Source organism: Malaclemys terrapin, chromosome 6 (assembly GCF_027887155.1).
Source record: "Malaclemys terrapin pileata isolate rMalTer1 chromosome 6, rMalTer1.hap1, whole genome shotgun sequence".
In the NCBI taxonomy this organism is placed as follows: Eukaryota; Metazoa; Chordata; order Testudines; family Emydidae; genus Malaclemys; species Malaclemys terrapin.
The window spans coordinates 6958002-6973396 of NC_071510.1; the positions used below are offsets into that span (position 1 = coordinate 6958002).

The window sequence follows — 15395 nt, forward strand, 5'->3', positions numbered from 1 at the left end:
ATGTATCCTGTCTTTGAATTCATTCTTTTGTTTTACAAATATTTCTGCTAGCTCATGTCATCAATCTCCTCTGTCCCGCAGGCTGTAAACCCAGTCACAATTACGACTTTCCCTTTTAATTTAGATTCTTCAGGCTTTTTGGCCTAAATTGCATCTTTTTTTCAAAACAATAAACAAATCATAAGAACTGATACTAATTAACATTTCTATTGCAGTAATGCCTAGAGGTCAATCAGGGTGGGACCCCATTCCTCTAGGTGCTGGACAAATATACAGGACATGACAATTCCTGCCCCACAGGGCTGACCATCTAAAATTCCCATGGCATGGTAGAGAGTCTTTCACACTGATGGGTCTGCCAAGTCCCTTATGGTCATATTTAAAGCCCAGTGAAGTCAGTGGGAGCCTTTCCATTGACTCCAGTAGGCATTGGCTTAAACAGCAGCTGTCATTTCTCTTTCTAACCAAGTCCCTCTCCTATTACAACCTAGCACCTATTTACCAGTTGTGCACTTGGTCAGCGACAATCCCGCTTCTGTGATAACCTACAAACCTTCTCCCTCATCATGACTGCTCCTTTTAGTACATGTCTTAGATGGTGCTGGACTGTCTGTGAATTAATTTGAATTTAGAGCATATTAAGTCACTATGCTTCTTGATTCAGCAGGAAAACTAGTAAGACCTGGTGTTTCTGAGATGTTAAGTCTCTAAAGACTTGCTGAATTGTTAATTCAGACATTGGCTAATCGGGCTGTTCATGCCAATTCCCCTTTCTGGGCAGTCTGTAAAAACAAGAACAAAACAAAAACTTAGGGAAAGAAAATAGCATTCCCTGGAGATTTAATGTCACACAAATCTGAGTTATAGTAAGTAAACAGCTTCTTTATTTCCTTAAGTAATTGGTTGATTTTTGTTGGTAAAGGAAGAAATTTTGACCATAGCCCTTCTTTCTGTAGCCTTACTGACAGTTTGCCAACATTCAGTCTGTGTTAATAGTTTCAGAATAATATAGCCCTTGTTTTTTTCAGTAGGAACAGAGAGGAAACACCTCAGAGACAAAAAGGAATTGTCCCAAGGTTTAAAAAATTCAGTGGGCCAAACCTCTCACTGAGGTCAACTGTTGTGAGCACAAGGGGGCAGGCTGGGACCTTCTCCACCTTTTACTCACACAGGTCAGCATTTAACTCTTATCAGCTGCCCCCCAGTGAAATCTTTCAACTGTATGGATGGCATGGACTGATGGGGGGAGCTCATTAACAGCTCCCAAAACACAGGCTTCCCCTTCTAAGTTCTGTCTTGGCAAGAAGCAAGACTTTCTGGAACGTTTCATCAAAATCTGCTCCGCTAGTTTGTTTGGTGGTTTGGGTTTTTTTATTTTGTTTTGTTTTTACATTTATGTTTGTGTTAAAAAACTGGTTCTGTAACTGAACGATGAGTGAAAAATGTCTCACTAAAATATATAGGACAAGTATTTGTTTCTCTAAACTCTCAATGAAATCTACAAAATAAGCCAAGTCTGAACATGGACTCTACTATACCTTAACTCAGAACGTGTGGCATAGCATAAGAAATTGGAGTTTACAACCATGATTTTGTATGGAGATCGGCTAATGTTGACCTGTGCAGAATCCATTGGACATCAGTGAAGCTGTGCAGGGTCCATCTTTACCCCCTACCCTCCGTCAAGGCTTATGCAATTAAAAGGTCAACATATTCTGACAAAGTTCCTCCTCTACCTTGGTGGGTCGCTTATTGGCGGATTTGCTCGCTTCACAGATTCATCCTGTGGGTCAGGAAACAGTCCAGAGACCTTCCCCTCTGGTAGAAGCTATAGTCCAGGTCAATTCCTCCTGTGTTTGATCAGGAGTTGGGAGGTACGGGGGGAACCTGGGCCCGTCCTCTACTCTGGGTTCCAGCCCAGGGTCCTGTGGACTGCAGCTGTTTAGAGTGCCTCCTGTAACAGCTGCATGACAGCTACAACTCCCTGGGCTACTTCCCCATGGCCTCCTCCCAACACCTTCTTTGTCCTCACCACTGGACCTTCCTCCTGATGTCTGATAACGCTTGTACTCCTCAGTCCTCCAGCAGTACGCCTACTCACTCTCAGCTTCTTGCACACCTCTTGCTCCCAGTTCCTCTCACACACGTCCTCTCCCCTGGCTTTACTGGAGTGAGCCCTTTTATAGCATCAGAGGGGCCTTAATTAGAGTCAGGTGCTTAATTGCCTCACCTGACTCTTAGCAAGTTAATTGGAGTCAGGTGGTCTATTAGCCTGGAGCAGCCCCTACTCTGGTCACTCAGGGAACAGAAAACTACTTATCCAGTATATCTCCCTTCTGCTACTCTGCTGTTCCCAACTGGTCTGGGTCTATCACAATATATTCATAATACAAGGTAAGATTATATTTTATGGCATGATACAGAGAGAAGAGCTAAAGCTAAGCTTTTCCTATTAACTCTGCATTTCCTCTCTTCTGACTGCTTTAGTCTCACCTGCAACATCGCACTAATGCTAGTTTTTTGCACGAACTTCCAGACTAATAAAGCATCAAACCGCATTTGAATCCACTGAAAGCCACACGGTCTATCAATTTTTTCTGGTTTGATGACGTTTTGATAAAAATACAAATACAAAGGAAAGATAGGTAAAAGAGGCGAGGTTAATAGCACCCCATCCATGCCCGAACTAAAGATTCGTTAGAAGAGAGTAGGAAATGAAAGTGTTTTTCAGCGGAGGGCAGTTAACACCAAAAAAAAAATGTTACGCTTTCCTTACAAAATTCTACACCTTTCTAAAAACCAAATGTTTTAAACCTCTGGAAATGAGCACTTACCCTACATCCCTCACTAGCACCCAATTTAGCTTAACTTTGGCCTCTTTGGAGAGGTCTACACTGTAAGTGAAAGTGTGATTATAACAACACCGGCCAGCTTAACCTGCAGGGGTGACGTCGGTGTGTAGACATGGTGGCGTGAGCTTCGGCACGAGCTGGCAACTTGAGGATGCACCCAGGCTCCCGGCTGACCCTTATTTTGTTTTGTAATAGAAATGTGCTGCTGGTGGCAGATTCTCTGCTGGTGTAAATACACTTATCCTTAGCAGCTGAGGATCTGGCCCCATTTTCATCATCCTGTTCTTTATCTCCCCTTTCTGCGCTCCCACTCCTGTATCTGTTTATGGCCCTGACTTGTGTATGCTCTTTCGTGCAGGGACTGTGCCTTGCCTTGGTCTACGAGGTGCCAAGCGCATTTCTGGGTACTTCAGCACAAGAACGGAGGAAAATACTCAAGTAATGCAAACACTGAACTGCAACAGAGTGATCCTCTTCCCCAGCCTACTGTTATCCAAATAAACCTCCGGGAAGACACCATTTACTGCATAAGGCATTGTGGATGAGCCAAGCACTAAACTAAAGTGCAGGGCAATTATAAAAATCTACGCTGAATGCCAGACCTAGGGAATTTTAAACTACAAGCCAGAGTTACAGGACCCATGATCTGGAGCCTGTACTGCTTTCTGCATGATCTACAGGGGCGTTATTGAACTGATAAATGAGAAGAGCAAAGACATGCACCCAAATACAAAGATGGCTAAAGGCACTAGCATGTGACTTGGGAAACCTGCATTCAATTTCCTGCTCCGCCAGAGGTTTCCTGCATGCTCTTGAGCATGTCACTTATCCTCTCTTTGTACCGCAGTTCCCCAGGGGGTAAGAGCTCTGCCCTTCCTCGCTGGGGTGCAGTGAGAATACATACATTGAAAGAGTCAGAGTACTCAGATGGGGCCAGATAAATACTGCTGAAAGACATGACAATGGGATACTTTGGGCCCTGTACAGTGTGTGTGTGTGTGTGTGTGTGTGTCTGTCTGTCTACACTATGAAATTAGGTCAATTTTATAGCAGTCGATTTTTAGAAATTGATTTTATACAGTCGATTGCGTATAAAATACACTAAACACATTAAGTCGGCAGAGTGCATCCTCACTACCGTGGCTAGCATGGACTTACGGAGCGATGCACTGTGGGTGCCTCCATGCATTAAGCTGTGCCCTATCAGTGCGGGAGGACTGCATGAGCTCGGAAATCATGGGTACAGCTTAATGCATGGAGGCGTTTAGTGGCAGAGTCCAGGAAAGCATTAAGTAAGCACGAAGAGCGGTGGCAGGACGCGATGCTGAAGCTAAAGGGGGAGCAAACGGACATGATGAAGCATCTGCTGGAGCTGCAGGAAAGCCAACAAGAGCACAGACCCCTGCTGCATCCACTGTATAACCGCCTACCCTCCTCCCCATGTTCCATATCCGCTCACCAGACGCCCAAGAACGTGGGGAGGGAGGCTCCAGGAACCCAGCCACTCCACTCCAGAGGATGGCCCAAGGAACAGAAGGCTGTCATTCAAACAGTTTAATTTTTAGTGTGGCTACAATAAGCAATGTGGCCTTGTCCTTCCCTCCTCCCCCACCCCACCTGGGCTACCTTGTCCGTTATCTCATTTTTTTTTAATTAATAAATAAAGAATGCATGGTTTCAAAACAATGGTTACTTTATTTCAAAGTGGGGAGGGTGGTTGGCTTACAGGGAATTAAAATCAACAAAGGGGGCGGCTTTGTATCAAGGAGAAACACACACAACTGTCACACCGAAGCCTGGGCAGCCATGAAACTAGTTTTCAAAGCCTCTCTGATGTGCAGCGCGCCTTGCTGAGCTCTTCTAATCGCCCTGGTGTCTGGCTGCTCAAAATCGGACGCCAGGCGATTTGCAACAACCTCCCACCCAGCCATAAACATCTCCCCCTTACTCTCACAGATATTATGGAGCACACAGCAAGCAGCAATAACAACGGGAATGTTGGTTGCACTGTCCGACCAACAGCGCCAGCGAGCTTTTAAACGTCCAAAGGCACATTCTACCACCATTCTGCACTTGCTCAGCTTATAGTTGAACTGCTCCTTACTACTGTCCAGGCTTCATGAACGGATCCCCTGAGCTCGTTGCTGGGGAGCAGGAGAGCAGAGTCGCAGGGGAAGTGATGGAGCCGTACACCATGTCCTGGAGGTTGCTAGGAGCCGGGCAGGGAAGATGTTCCTAGAACCCCCGGCCAAGCTACATGTCAGACGAGGACGGTTACCAGTCCTACTGCACCGTCTGCTGCCAGCAGCACCCAGGAGGACCAGTACAGATCCCCTGAGCTTGTTTCTGGGGAGCAAGAGAGCACAGTTGCAGCAGAAGCAGTGGAGGATGACTGTTAGCAGTCCTACTGCACCGTCTGCTGCGAAGCCAGGAGCTGCTGCTGTGTAGCAATGCCAGCTGCTGCAGGTGCCCCTGTGTCGAATGCTTGGAGGTCGGGTAGGGCAAGGTACCTCGGCCAAGGCAAAAGAGCAAGAGCCCTGGAGCTGTTACATGTGTCAACCACAGAAGTGCTATGGGGTGTTACAGCGCCGACCGGACTGGAACGTACGGCTGCAAGACTTCTTCACCAGCGACAAAGGACAGGAATATGATGCCCCTAAAATCTAAAAAGGCCCACACATTTCCCGGAGTCACTACCCTTGATAACAGAACGTCAATGATTGCATTGGCTACTTGGATCACAACAGCCCCCACAGTAGACTTGCCCACAACAGCAGTGTGATGGTGAGCTGAGAGGGCTCCATGCTTGCCGTGGTATGGTGTCTGCACGGGTAACCCAGGAAAAAAGTCGCGAAAGGATTGTCTGTCGTTGCTTTCACGGAGGAAGGGGCGACTGACGACGTGTACCCAAAACCACCCGCGACAATGTTTTTGCCCCATCAGGCATTGGGAGCTTAACCCAGAATTCCAATGGGCGGTGGAGACTGCGGGAACTGTGGGATAGCTACCCACAGTGCACCGTTCTGTAAGTCGATGCTAGCCACAGTAGTGAGGATGCACTCTGCCGACTTAATGCGCTTAGTGTGGACATATGCAATCGACTGTATAAAATCGATTTCTAAAAATTGACTTCTATAAAATCAACCTATTTTGTAGTGCAGACATACCCTGGGATAGCTTCTGGAGGCCAATACCGTCGATTTGCATCCGCACTACCCCAAATTCGACCCAGCAAAGTCAATTTTAGTGCTACTCCCCTCGCCGGGGAGGAGTACAGAGGTCGATTTTAAGAGCCCTTTAGGTCGACGGAACGGGGTTGGTTGTGTGGATGCAATCATTTTTAAATCAACCTAACGCGGCTAAATTCAACCTAACCCCGTAGTGTAGACCAGGCCTGTGTGTGTGTCCCTGGGGAAGAGAAGAAACAATGCTAATGGCCTGGAGACTTCCAGCAGGTGGGGCATAGAAAGTATGCTGGAAACACAGAGAAAGGTTTGACGGGTGTGTGGAGAGCGAGAGACAGCAGTGTACTTCCTGCAGCCTGCATGCAAAGCGTCTGTTGTCACCTGGAGCCAACAGGCACAGGGCTGGATACTTCCCACTGCATCATTTCCTTGCAGAAGTACAAGAGCTCTTCCCGCATGGGTGGGGGAGAAGAGAAAGTGCAGGGTGGGGGGACTGGAGGAGGGAGCGTGGCAGTTGAGAAGAGAGAGCAAGGGGAACGGTGCAGTGAAGGAAGGAGAAGAAGAGGATGAATATCTTGGAATGGTTTTTAAGAATCTACGGCAGGTGCCAAAGAGGGAAGAGACAGAGAACTGAGCAAGCCAGAGAAGATTATCTGTGAAGACGACAGTGGCAAATATATTCAGGGGTGGTCTACATAATAAGTTGCTGCATGACAAGCCAGGGTGTGAAATGAATGTACAGCACGCCAGCTTGCCACACGCTAACTGGTTGCGTGGACCCTGCTATCACGCACTAAAAGTTCTGTAGTGCACTTTGCTGTACTCCCGTTTCAAACAACCTGATGCACATTTATGTTGTAGATCAGGGGCAGGCAAACTTTTTAGCCTGAGGGCCGCATCGGGTTTTGTAAATTGTATGGAGGGCCGGGTAGGGGAGGGGGTTGTGACCCAGCCCCCACCTCCTATCTGTCTCCCTCCTGGGACTCCTGCTCCATCCAACCCCCCCGTTCCCTGACAGCCACTCTGGGACCTCTGCCCCAGCCACACACTCCCACTCCCTGTCCCCTGACTGCCCCCAGAACCCCTGCCCCTGATTGCCACCTGCTGCCCCATCCAACCCCCCCTCCTTCCTGACTGCCCCCCGGAACCCCTGACCCCATTCAACCCCCGTTCCCTGCCCTCTGACCCCACCGCCCCCTATCCACACCCCCGCCCCCTGACCACCACCCTGAAATCCCCTGCCCTCTATCCAACCCCCCCTGCTCCCTGCCCCCTTACTCCGCTGCCTGGAGCACCAATGGCTGGCGGCACTACAGCCATGCCATGCCGCCGCCACCACGCAGCACAGAGACCGGGTCAGGCCAGGTTCTGCAGCTGCGCTGCCCCAGGCGCTCACAGCCCGGCCGCCCAGAGCATTGCACCGGCGGCGGAGCAAGCTCAGGCTGCGGGGAAGGGGGAACAGCGGGGGAGGGGCTGGGGGCCGGGCAGGACGGTTCCACGGGCCGGATGTGGCCCACAGGCTGTAGTTTGCCCATCCCTGCTATATGTGGCGTGCTATATGTAAGTTGCTGTGTAGACAAGTCTTGAGAGAGAGAAAAAATAAACTAACAAAATGGAAGATAGGGAAGAAAACTCAGGAATAGGTATCTTTAAATTTCTGGTTTATACCTGCCCATTTCATTGCGTGTGCTGCTGCTGGAAGGTCATTACTCCTTCCAGGACAGGCTAGTTTCATGCTCACCGTTGCGTACATGTGACCATGTTTTTGTATTTGAAGCCGGCCGTTCAGTGTTCAGTTATGACCCAATCCCTGGAGCAGTACATGGCAGGGACTAGCTCTTCTTCTGTGGCTGGCATTTGTTTCCTATCTATGGTCTGTCATGATCAATATGAACCCATCAGGGATTCACAAGCTGCTTTGACACGACAGTTCAGCCAGTGGTGCTGGCAGCTGATTTATCAAAGTCTGAACTTGGTCACCCCCCCGAATGCCCTAACCCAAGTAACCTGTGTCTGATTCACTTTTCTCCGGGGTGGAGAAAAGCTGTATGCACAGTGTATTAGTGCAGAAGGATGGTATGTATACAATCGTTATGCATGCCTGAACAGATACTATCAGCTACCTTTCATTACCACCCTACTCAGTGTGAGAGATCCTTGTTATGCTAAGAGATAGCCCGTAACCAGAGCTACCTGGTGCATGTGTAGGGATTTCTCCTTACTGCAAATGCTGTTACTGCATTTAGATAAATATTTCCCTTTCCTTATCTAGACCTTCCACCCTCACTGAAGCAACATCCACTGATCAGATGAATGTGTCATGTGCATCTCATGCTTGACAGGATGCTGCTCTCCTTGAGCGTGGTTTTAGCTGCATTTCCCTTTTCAGTGGCCATTAAGGTTTAGAGACAAATTTCATTGGGCTGCAGTGGGTAGGGCACTAGACTGGGAATCAGGAGACCTGGGCTCTATTCTTGGCTGGTCCAAGTCATTTCCCCTTTCTGTGCTTCTGTCCCCCCTGCACTCCCCTTTGCCTGTCTTGTCTATTTAGATTGTCAGCTCTTCAGCACAAGGACCAGGATGTATGAAAAGAAAGTTTTTTTTTTTATTTAGATCAGATTTGTATTTAATTTAAATACAGGTTGATTATTAAAAATAAACATTTAAAATTAAATTTGAAATTGACAACCTATGTTAAGGCCTACACCTCTATAATCTAATAACATCATTTACATTAAATGCAAAAATAATATTGCACTACATGTTTGCTGCCAAGTGTTAAAGAAAGTCCAACCACTGTCCTGGTGGAAGTCACTGGCTCAGCAACTGGAACCAGAGTTGGTTGAAGTGCTAAACCAGTTTTTGACAGCAGTAGCCTCCTCTGCATTTGCAGAGAGAATATTTCAGTTTATTCAACTAGTCCAGTTCAATGACTAGTTCGTTCAAAGTTAAGAAAAAGCAGGAAGGCTTGTTTTCCTCTTCCAGTTTATGAATAAAAACTAGGTGTGAAAGTATGATCTAGTAGTTCTAAAATCTTGAAGGATGTGGTGAGCACAGTTAGTTCAACACATTACCTACAGAGAATACTTTGTTGCAATAAATCAGTTAATTTTAAATGCAAAATGTGTTTTGGTAAACTTACATAGAAACTAGTATCCAGCATCGTTAATGTAGTTTTATTCAAGTAATTTTAAAAATTGCAAATGCTGGTTTGGGGCGTTTTTAGTTGAATACCAATTTCAATCCCAATGCAGCTTGACACAAATCATGAGTAGAAAATCAATCATCTAGTAAATAAGAAAATTCACCATTTTCTAAGACAATAAAAATAAATGTGTCTAGATATACTGTATCCTCCTGGTTAGCAAAAAGAAGTATCAGATTTAGCGTCAGGGTTCTATTTAGTTGTAAATCAACATGTTTTTAATGGTTACCAACCAATGAGAATCAACTGTTCCTTAGGAAAATAACTAGAAAGTACAAATGCAAAGCACAGCACAATGGGGCCCCAATCTCATTGGAAGTGTCTTGGCACTACTGATTGAACTAGATACCCATCAACCAACTAACTTTTCAGACTTAAGCTAGCATGAGACAGTAAACCAAGTATGCACCTTCATCAACCCTGCCTACCTACAGGGCGAGCTTCAAAGAGTTCACATTTATCTTTAATCTGAATAATTGTCTCTGTCTAAAGAACCAACTAAGGTAAGAGGGTTTGTTATGCCTTGAAGGGGCTGATCCTGCAGTGAGTTATGCCTGGGGATTCAGAACTGGGTCTGGGGCTTGAAAGCAGAGTTGGTAAAAATGCAGGAAGAAAGTAATCAAATTCAAGAGCTCGTCTAGCACGTACCGGCTCCAAATGCAAAGAAGAAACTCTTGTCGGGGTACTCCTCCAGCAGGTCCTTCACCCTCTTCCCCATCCTCTCATTGCGCTTGTAGATGAGCTCCTGGCGGAAATAGCTGTCTATCTCTTGGGCGGTAATGCGCTCGTTGGGTGGCAGGGTGGCGTTAATGAAATTTGGGACCTAGGCAAGAAAGAAAAATCTTTGTGGGAAATGACTTTATTTCACTGGTGTATTCCAAGGAGACGAAGATTGTCAAGGTGAGGCATTGAGGAGCCTGGCATTCCCCCTTGTCCCCCACAAAAAGCACGTACAGCAGGACAAAAACCACTCTCAGTGACTTTTTAATAATGCTCCATTTCTCCAAGTATGTGATTTTACAACCTGTGCAACTGAATTTGTTTTAGCTTGATACAAAGAAAACAGACTTTCTGGGTTTGTCAGATGGTAGCTCTTGAATCCTGCTTGTGCGGCTAGAGGAAATCCGTATTTGTCACTGGCTATCTTTAGCTTCATAGCTTTTCCTTAAATCCCCCCTTTCCCCCCCCCCCGAAGTGTTACAAGATTAAGATCATAGGGACAGTGTCACATGAGCCATTTGCCTGCTGTCCTGCAAGACGCTCTGGCTGGGGGAGAATAATAACCAAGCAACTAGAGTCGGTCAAAAAAATTCAAGATTTTTCCAAAAAAGGGACAATTTTTTCATTAAAAATGTTCCCATTTTTCAACCAGCTCCATGTGCATCATTTACAAGGTGGTCCCCAGTCCCCTCACACTAGCCCCAAATCCATCTGTGGTTGCCTGCTGCAACCCCCCCCAATCCTTTGCCATCCTTTGGGACCAAGGTGCACCAGTGCCCCTGCAATGGCAGAGAAATGATGAAACGAGACATACCCAGATAACGCACCTGCACGCTGCAAAGGACGTTGAAAAACCCCTGTCCTGGGGGGGAATTCCTTCCTGACCCCACCCCATATATGGTGATCAGTTTGACCCTGAGCATGCGAGCAAGAACCAGCCAGTCAAGCACCTGAGAGAGAGAATGCTCGGTGCCACCTCAGAGACCTGGCCCGCCCCATCCAAGTCCCATCTCTGGCTGAGGCTATCCCTGATGCTTCAGAGGAAGGAGATTAAAAAACAAAATCTCAGAGATTCAAGGGGGTAAGTGCTGTAAGAGTGAGGAGTTCCAGGAGGAAGACAGTGTCTTGCTCTTTCCTTCCCCTCGTTGGCTCCCACTTGGTCCTACAGAATTTGGCAGGTTTTGTTTTTTGTTTGTCATTTCTCCGCCAATGGGGTGTGAGCACTTCCCAGATCACGTCCAACTCGTTGGGAATTGCTGTTTTAACAGATTTAGACTATTGGGGCCACAGGGAGGTCACTCTTTGACCTAGCTCACATAGAATCCGTCTCTGATGGCAAGCTTTATGTGGTGGAGAAAAAGGACTCTGATGTAGGTGAAGGGCAACTTGTCCCTCAGACATGTGGCATAGTATCAACAGGGCAGTTCTCGCCTTGGGACAGGAAACAAGGTTAATCGTCTGTAGTAATCTTATAAAATAATCGTGTCTAATCTGTATGGTCATTTGTGAGATGGGGATAATGATGCTCACCTCCTTTGTAAAGCGCTTTGAGATCTGTGGAGGAAAAATGCTACATAAGAGCTAGGTTTTATTTATTATCATTGCCAACAATTCACTCAGCTGCAAATGCACCTGGGGCGATGGTGAGGCGTGCACAACAACAAAGAGACAGTGACACGCACACAACACTCAGTGCCAGGAGACTGGCACAATGAACTGAACGTGACAGTCGCTCCAGTCCCGCAACGCCCCCCACTGAACGTGCTCCGCCACAGAGGGAAATGTCAGATCAGCAGGGCACCCCTCCCACCACCGAGCTCTCACTCAGCTCTGGTAGGCAAAACCTCACACTCGGATGTAATCAGAGGTCTAATGTCTGAGGTTATCTAGCCACCACCCTGACAAGGCCAAATGATTCCCTACAGGGCATTTTCTTGTTGTGTATAGTATCAGAGCACTGGGGCTTCCATCGCGCTGCTTGGGAGACTGTTCCCACAACGGACTCTGCGTGGCTTCATACATTTTTCCTGATATTCACTCTAAACCCAATCTTTCTTTGTTTCATCCCAGTTCTCCTACGTAGGTCTTGTCTGCACTACAAAGCTGTACAGCATTAACTCAATCCCCGGAAGGTGGAGGCAGGTACGTACACACCTACATATTACACCAATATAGCTCTTCCCATATGGGAAGTGGAACGGCTATACTGCTATCAAACACTTTTATACACCCATTCTAGTTGCATGCAGGATTGCACTGGGATAATTATTAACTAACAGTTACAGCAATACACAAACTGTACACAAATCAAGCCATGTACACCCTTCTGCCCTCCTACGTAATCCCTCCCCCCCCCTTACACTTACAACACTTCCTCTTAGACACCTCTGTGCTGCTGCAAGGCTCCCGCAAATAACTAGGCTACGAAAGGGCAGGGTTAAATGCAAAGCATGCCCCGTCCCGAGACAGGGCTCCGATACGAACACAACAGCGATAGGAATACATATAAAAACTGCAGAGAAGTGCAAACAATCCAAGGAGCAAAAAGGGCTTGACAAACATGAAGTAGCCAATCCATGAGCCACCACTGTGAGGAGGTCACTGCCCTCCCCACTGCCAAGATGGGGGAAACACAGGCATTAAAATGCTTGTGATTTGTCCAGCGCTACATAGGTGCCAAAGTGAGGCTCATACACACGTGTCACTATTCGCACAAAAAGCCTGGGCCTGCGCTCCAGTGACTCTTCCCTTATACAGCCTGATGCCAGAGGGGCTTTTAAAAAATAAAAAGTGACCTCTCGGAGCTTTGGTGCTAAAATTAAACCGTCAGACATCCTGTTTGTCTCAAAGGAAAGGCCAGGGAAGACTCCGCTGTCTACAGGCAACAAGCCAGAGTACAGGACAGAGCATGTTCTGGTCCTGGCTGGAGAGAAAAGCAGCCACTCAAGTCAGCCTGTTAGCAATCTTTACCTACATTTGCGAAGGGGCCTGTTTAAGGAAAGACAGTGTGAGCTAGCGGTTAGAGAAGCAGACAGAGTGAGAGGATCTTTGTCCTGTTCCTGACTGGCATAACCAGGATCAGCATCTGGCCCAGTGTAAACCAGCTGTAATTCGGATGACATTTCTCCGGATCTACAGCAGTGTTCTCACACGCAGAATCTGGTCCTCTGCCAATGACCTGCTGTGTCATCTTGGGCAAGTGCCACAGGGCCTGATTCTCCCAGGCGCTGAGAGCCCACAAGTGCAAATCAAATCCAGGGGAGTCGGAAGTTCCTCGGCACCTTTGAAACGCAGGCCACGAATCTCTTGCTGCCTCATTCTCCCCATCTGTAGGACGGGGGTGATAATTCTGAACTCACCACCAGGAAAGATTATGGCCTGATTCTCCTCTCCACTGCACTGGTTCCACCGCCCCAGTGAGAGGGCAAGCAGACCCTGTGGTTCTAGGCTGAAGGGGGCAAAGTGTTAACAGCTAAAGAATTGCAACCTGGGGGAGGGAGAACTCAGCAGAATTCATGGCAGTGGAGCAGCAAAGGGGTGTTCAACCAGGGCAAAGCTTTGCAGCATAAAACAAACCACCCAATGACAAGTTAGCATGCTAACATTAGCAGTGTGGACATTGCAGCTTGGGTGAGAGCTCGGGCTGTTGCGCCCACCCGAGCCCCTGGGTCTGAGCTCGGGCGGCTAGACCAAGTCTCCGCCAGAGCCACACTATCCACACGGCTATCTGAAGCAGACTAGCTTGCGCGGGTCTGTCTCCCTGGGCTGGGAGGGTCACCCCCAGCTGCAGTGTAGACGTACCCTCTTAAGCCTGGTCTACACCAGGAGGTTTTGCCGGCATTGTGGTGTCAGTTAGGAGGGTGAAAGAAATCACACCCCTGACCAACACAGCTAAATCCCTACAATACGTGCAGTTATACCAGCAACAATGTCTATTTGCCAGTACAGCGAATTCTCTTTGGGGAAATGGTTTATGCTCTACTGCGTGCTTTTGCCACTATAAATTGCACCTCCACCGGGGGCGACGGGGAGGCGGAGAGGGGAGGAGGACAGATATACCTGTATATCCAGCCTGGCAAACCCTGTTAAGTATACAGCCCCTCCTCAGCACACCTATGCTAGGGAAGCCAGCGTTAACCCCTTGCATGCCGGGAGCCCAGGTGTTGCTGCTGTACCCGGTCACACTAACCCTAGTTTGTATGCTTGGATTGGTGGACTCCTGAGCAAAGCTTTTAACTCTCTCATGTTGCAAGAAAAGAAAGGTTCAAACTAAGAGGAACGGAACCCCCCCCAAATCCAAATCAGGGACAGCCTGACAAGAAGGCAGGCACAATCATTTGAAACATTCCCCCCATTTCCTCCCCTTCACGTTTCTATGACATCAAACAGAACAATAAGTGGTTCCACTTATTGGTAACAATACTCCAACCTTTTTGGAGTGGAGGCAGCGCTGTCCGTTGAAGGACACTAGCAGAATCAGGGAATTCTCTGGCCGTCGGGGACAGGTGGGAAATACGAGGGGGTGCAGCGGCAAGACTCACTTGAGAAGTGTCATGGCTGAAGATGATGGAGTTGAGGTCCCCACAGTTGTAATGCTCGATAAGGTCCTCTGTCGTATAGGGGGTCTGGAGACTGCCTGCTCGGAGACTCTCCTGCTGCAAGAGAGTCTGATTCAAAGCAAAGATCACCTGAGGGAGGGAGGAAGGAGGAAAAGACAAAGTTCCTTATAAGTGCTTAACTCACTTGTTGTGAAGATCAATATGAACAAGAACCTTCAACTCTACGCCCACTCCCAGTGTGGTAATCCACATACTTCACCCCCCACCCTTCCTGCAGAGCCACAGCTATTTACAGATCAGAAACGACAGGTCCCCGGCCTTGTGGGGGGTGGATCTAACCTGCCTCCCCTCCTGCTCACCCAAATACAGGAGGCTGTTGGGCTTAGGAGAGGAGATGCACACTGTGGCATCTCTACACATCCCTGGGGGATGCAATAGGACGAGTGACTCAGTATCTGAAGGAGATCGGGGCCAGGGTAAGGGCTAGCATACTGAAGTGCAACCCATGGAGATAGAGCGGCAGGCAGCAAGCAGAAGGGCCAGCACTGCAGACTGAGGGACCGTTTGTTACCCAGGTATGCAGCTTGGGAGGGTGGTGTCTTTCTAGATCCTGGGCTGCTCAAACAGCAGTTGAGGCCAAGAGCACCTGGTGAGAAGAGAAGAGGACTACTGGGTCTTTTGGGTGCAGACCTCGCTGCAGTTACCATGCCTTTACCGCCTCAAGACTAGACCACACTCTCTCTGCTTCAGGCTTCCGCTTGGAGCCATTCAGAAGCAGGAGTGAGAAGTAGTATTCTGCACCAAGCAGGGCTTCACTTAAATCCCAATTCGGGAAAGCACTGAAGAATATGGCTTGAGCCCAACCCTGTTCACT

At 47.9% G+C, this 15395-nt stretch overlaps 1 protein-coding gene across 3 annotated transcripts in view; it reads right to left on the reverse strand.

Moving 5' to 3' along the window:
• The window catches only part of TRABD2A (TraB domain containing 2A), a 105926-nt gene that overhangs the window by 25937 nt on the left and 64594 nt on the right, over nt 1-15395 (reverse strand). For 2 of the 3 annotated variants that reach the window (XM_054032515.1, XM_054032517.1), the window contains exons 3-4: nt 14504-14650; nt 9891-10065 (exon numbers count right to left, since the gene is read on the reverse strand). In XM_054032515.1, the coding sequence (XP_053888490.1) occupies nt 9891-10065; nt 14504-14650 (322 nt within the window). The remainder of the gene's footprint in view (nt 1-9890; nt 10066-14503; nt 14651-15395) is intronic. The other variant, XM_054032516.1, reaches the window with a different exon arrangement.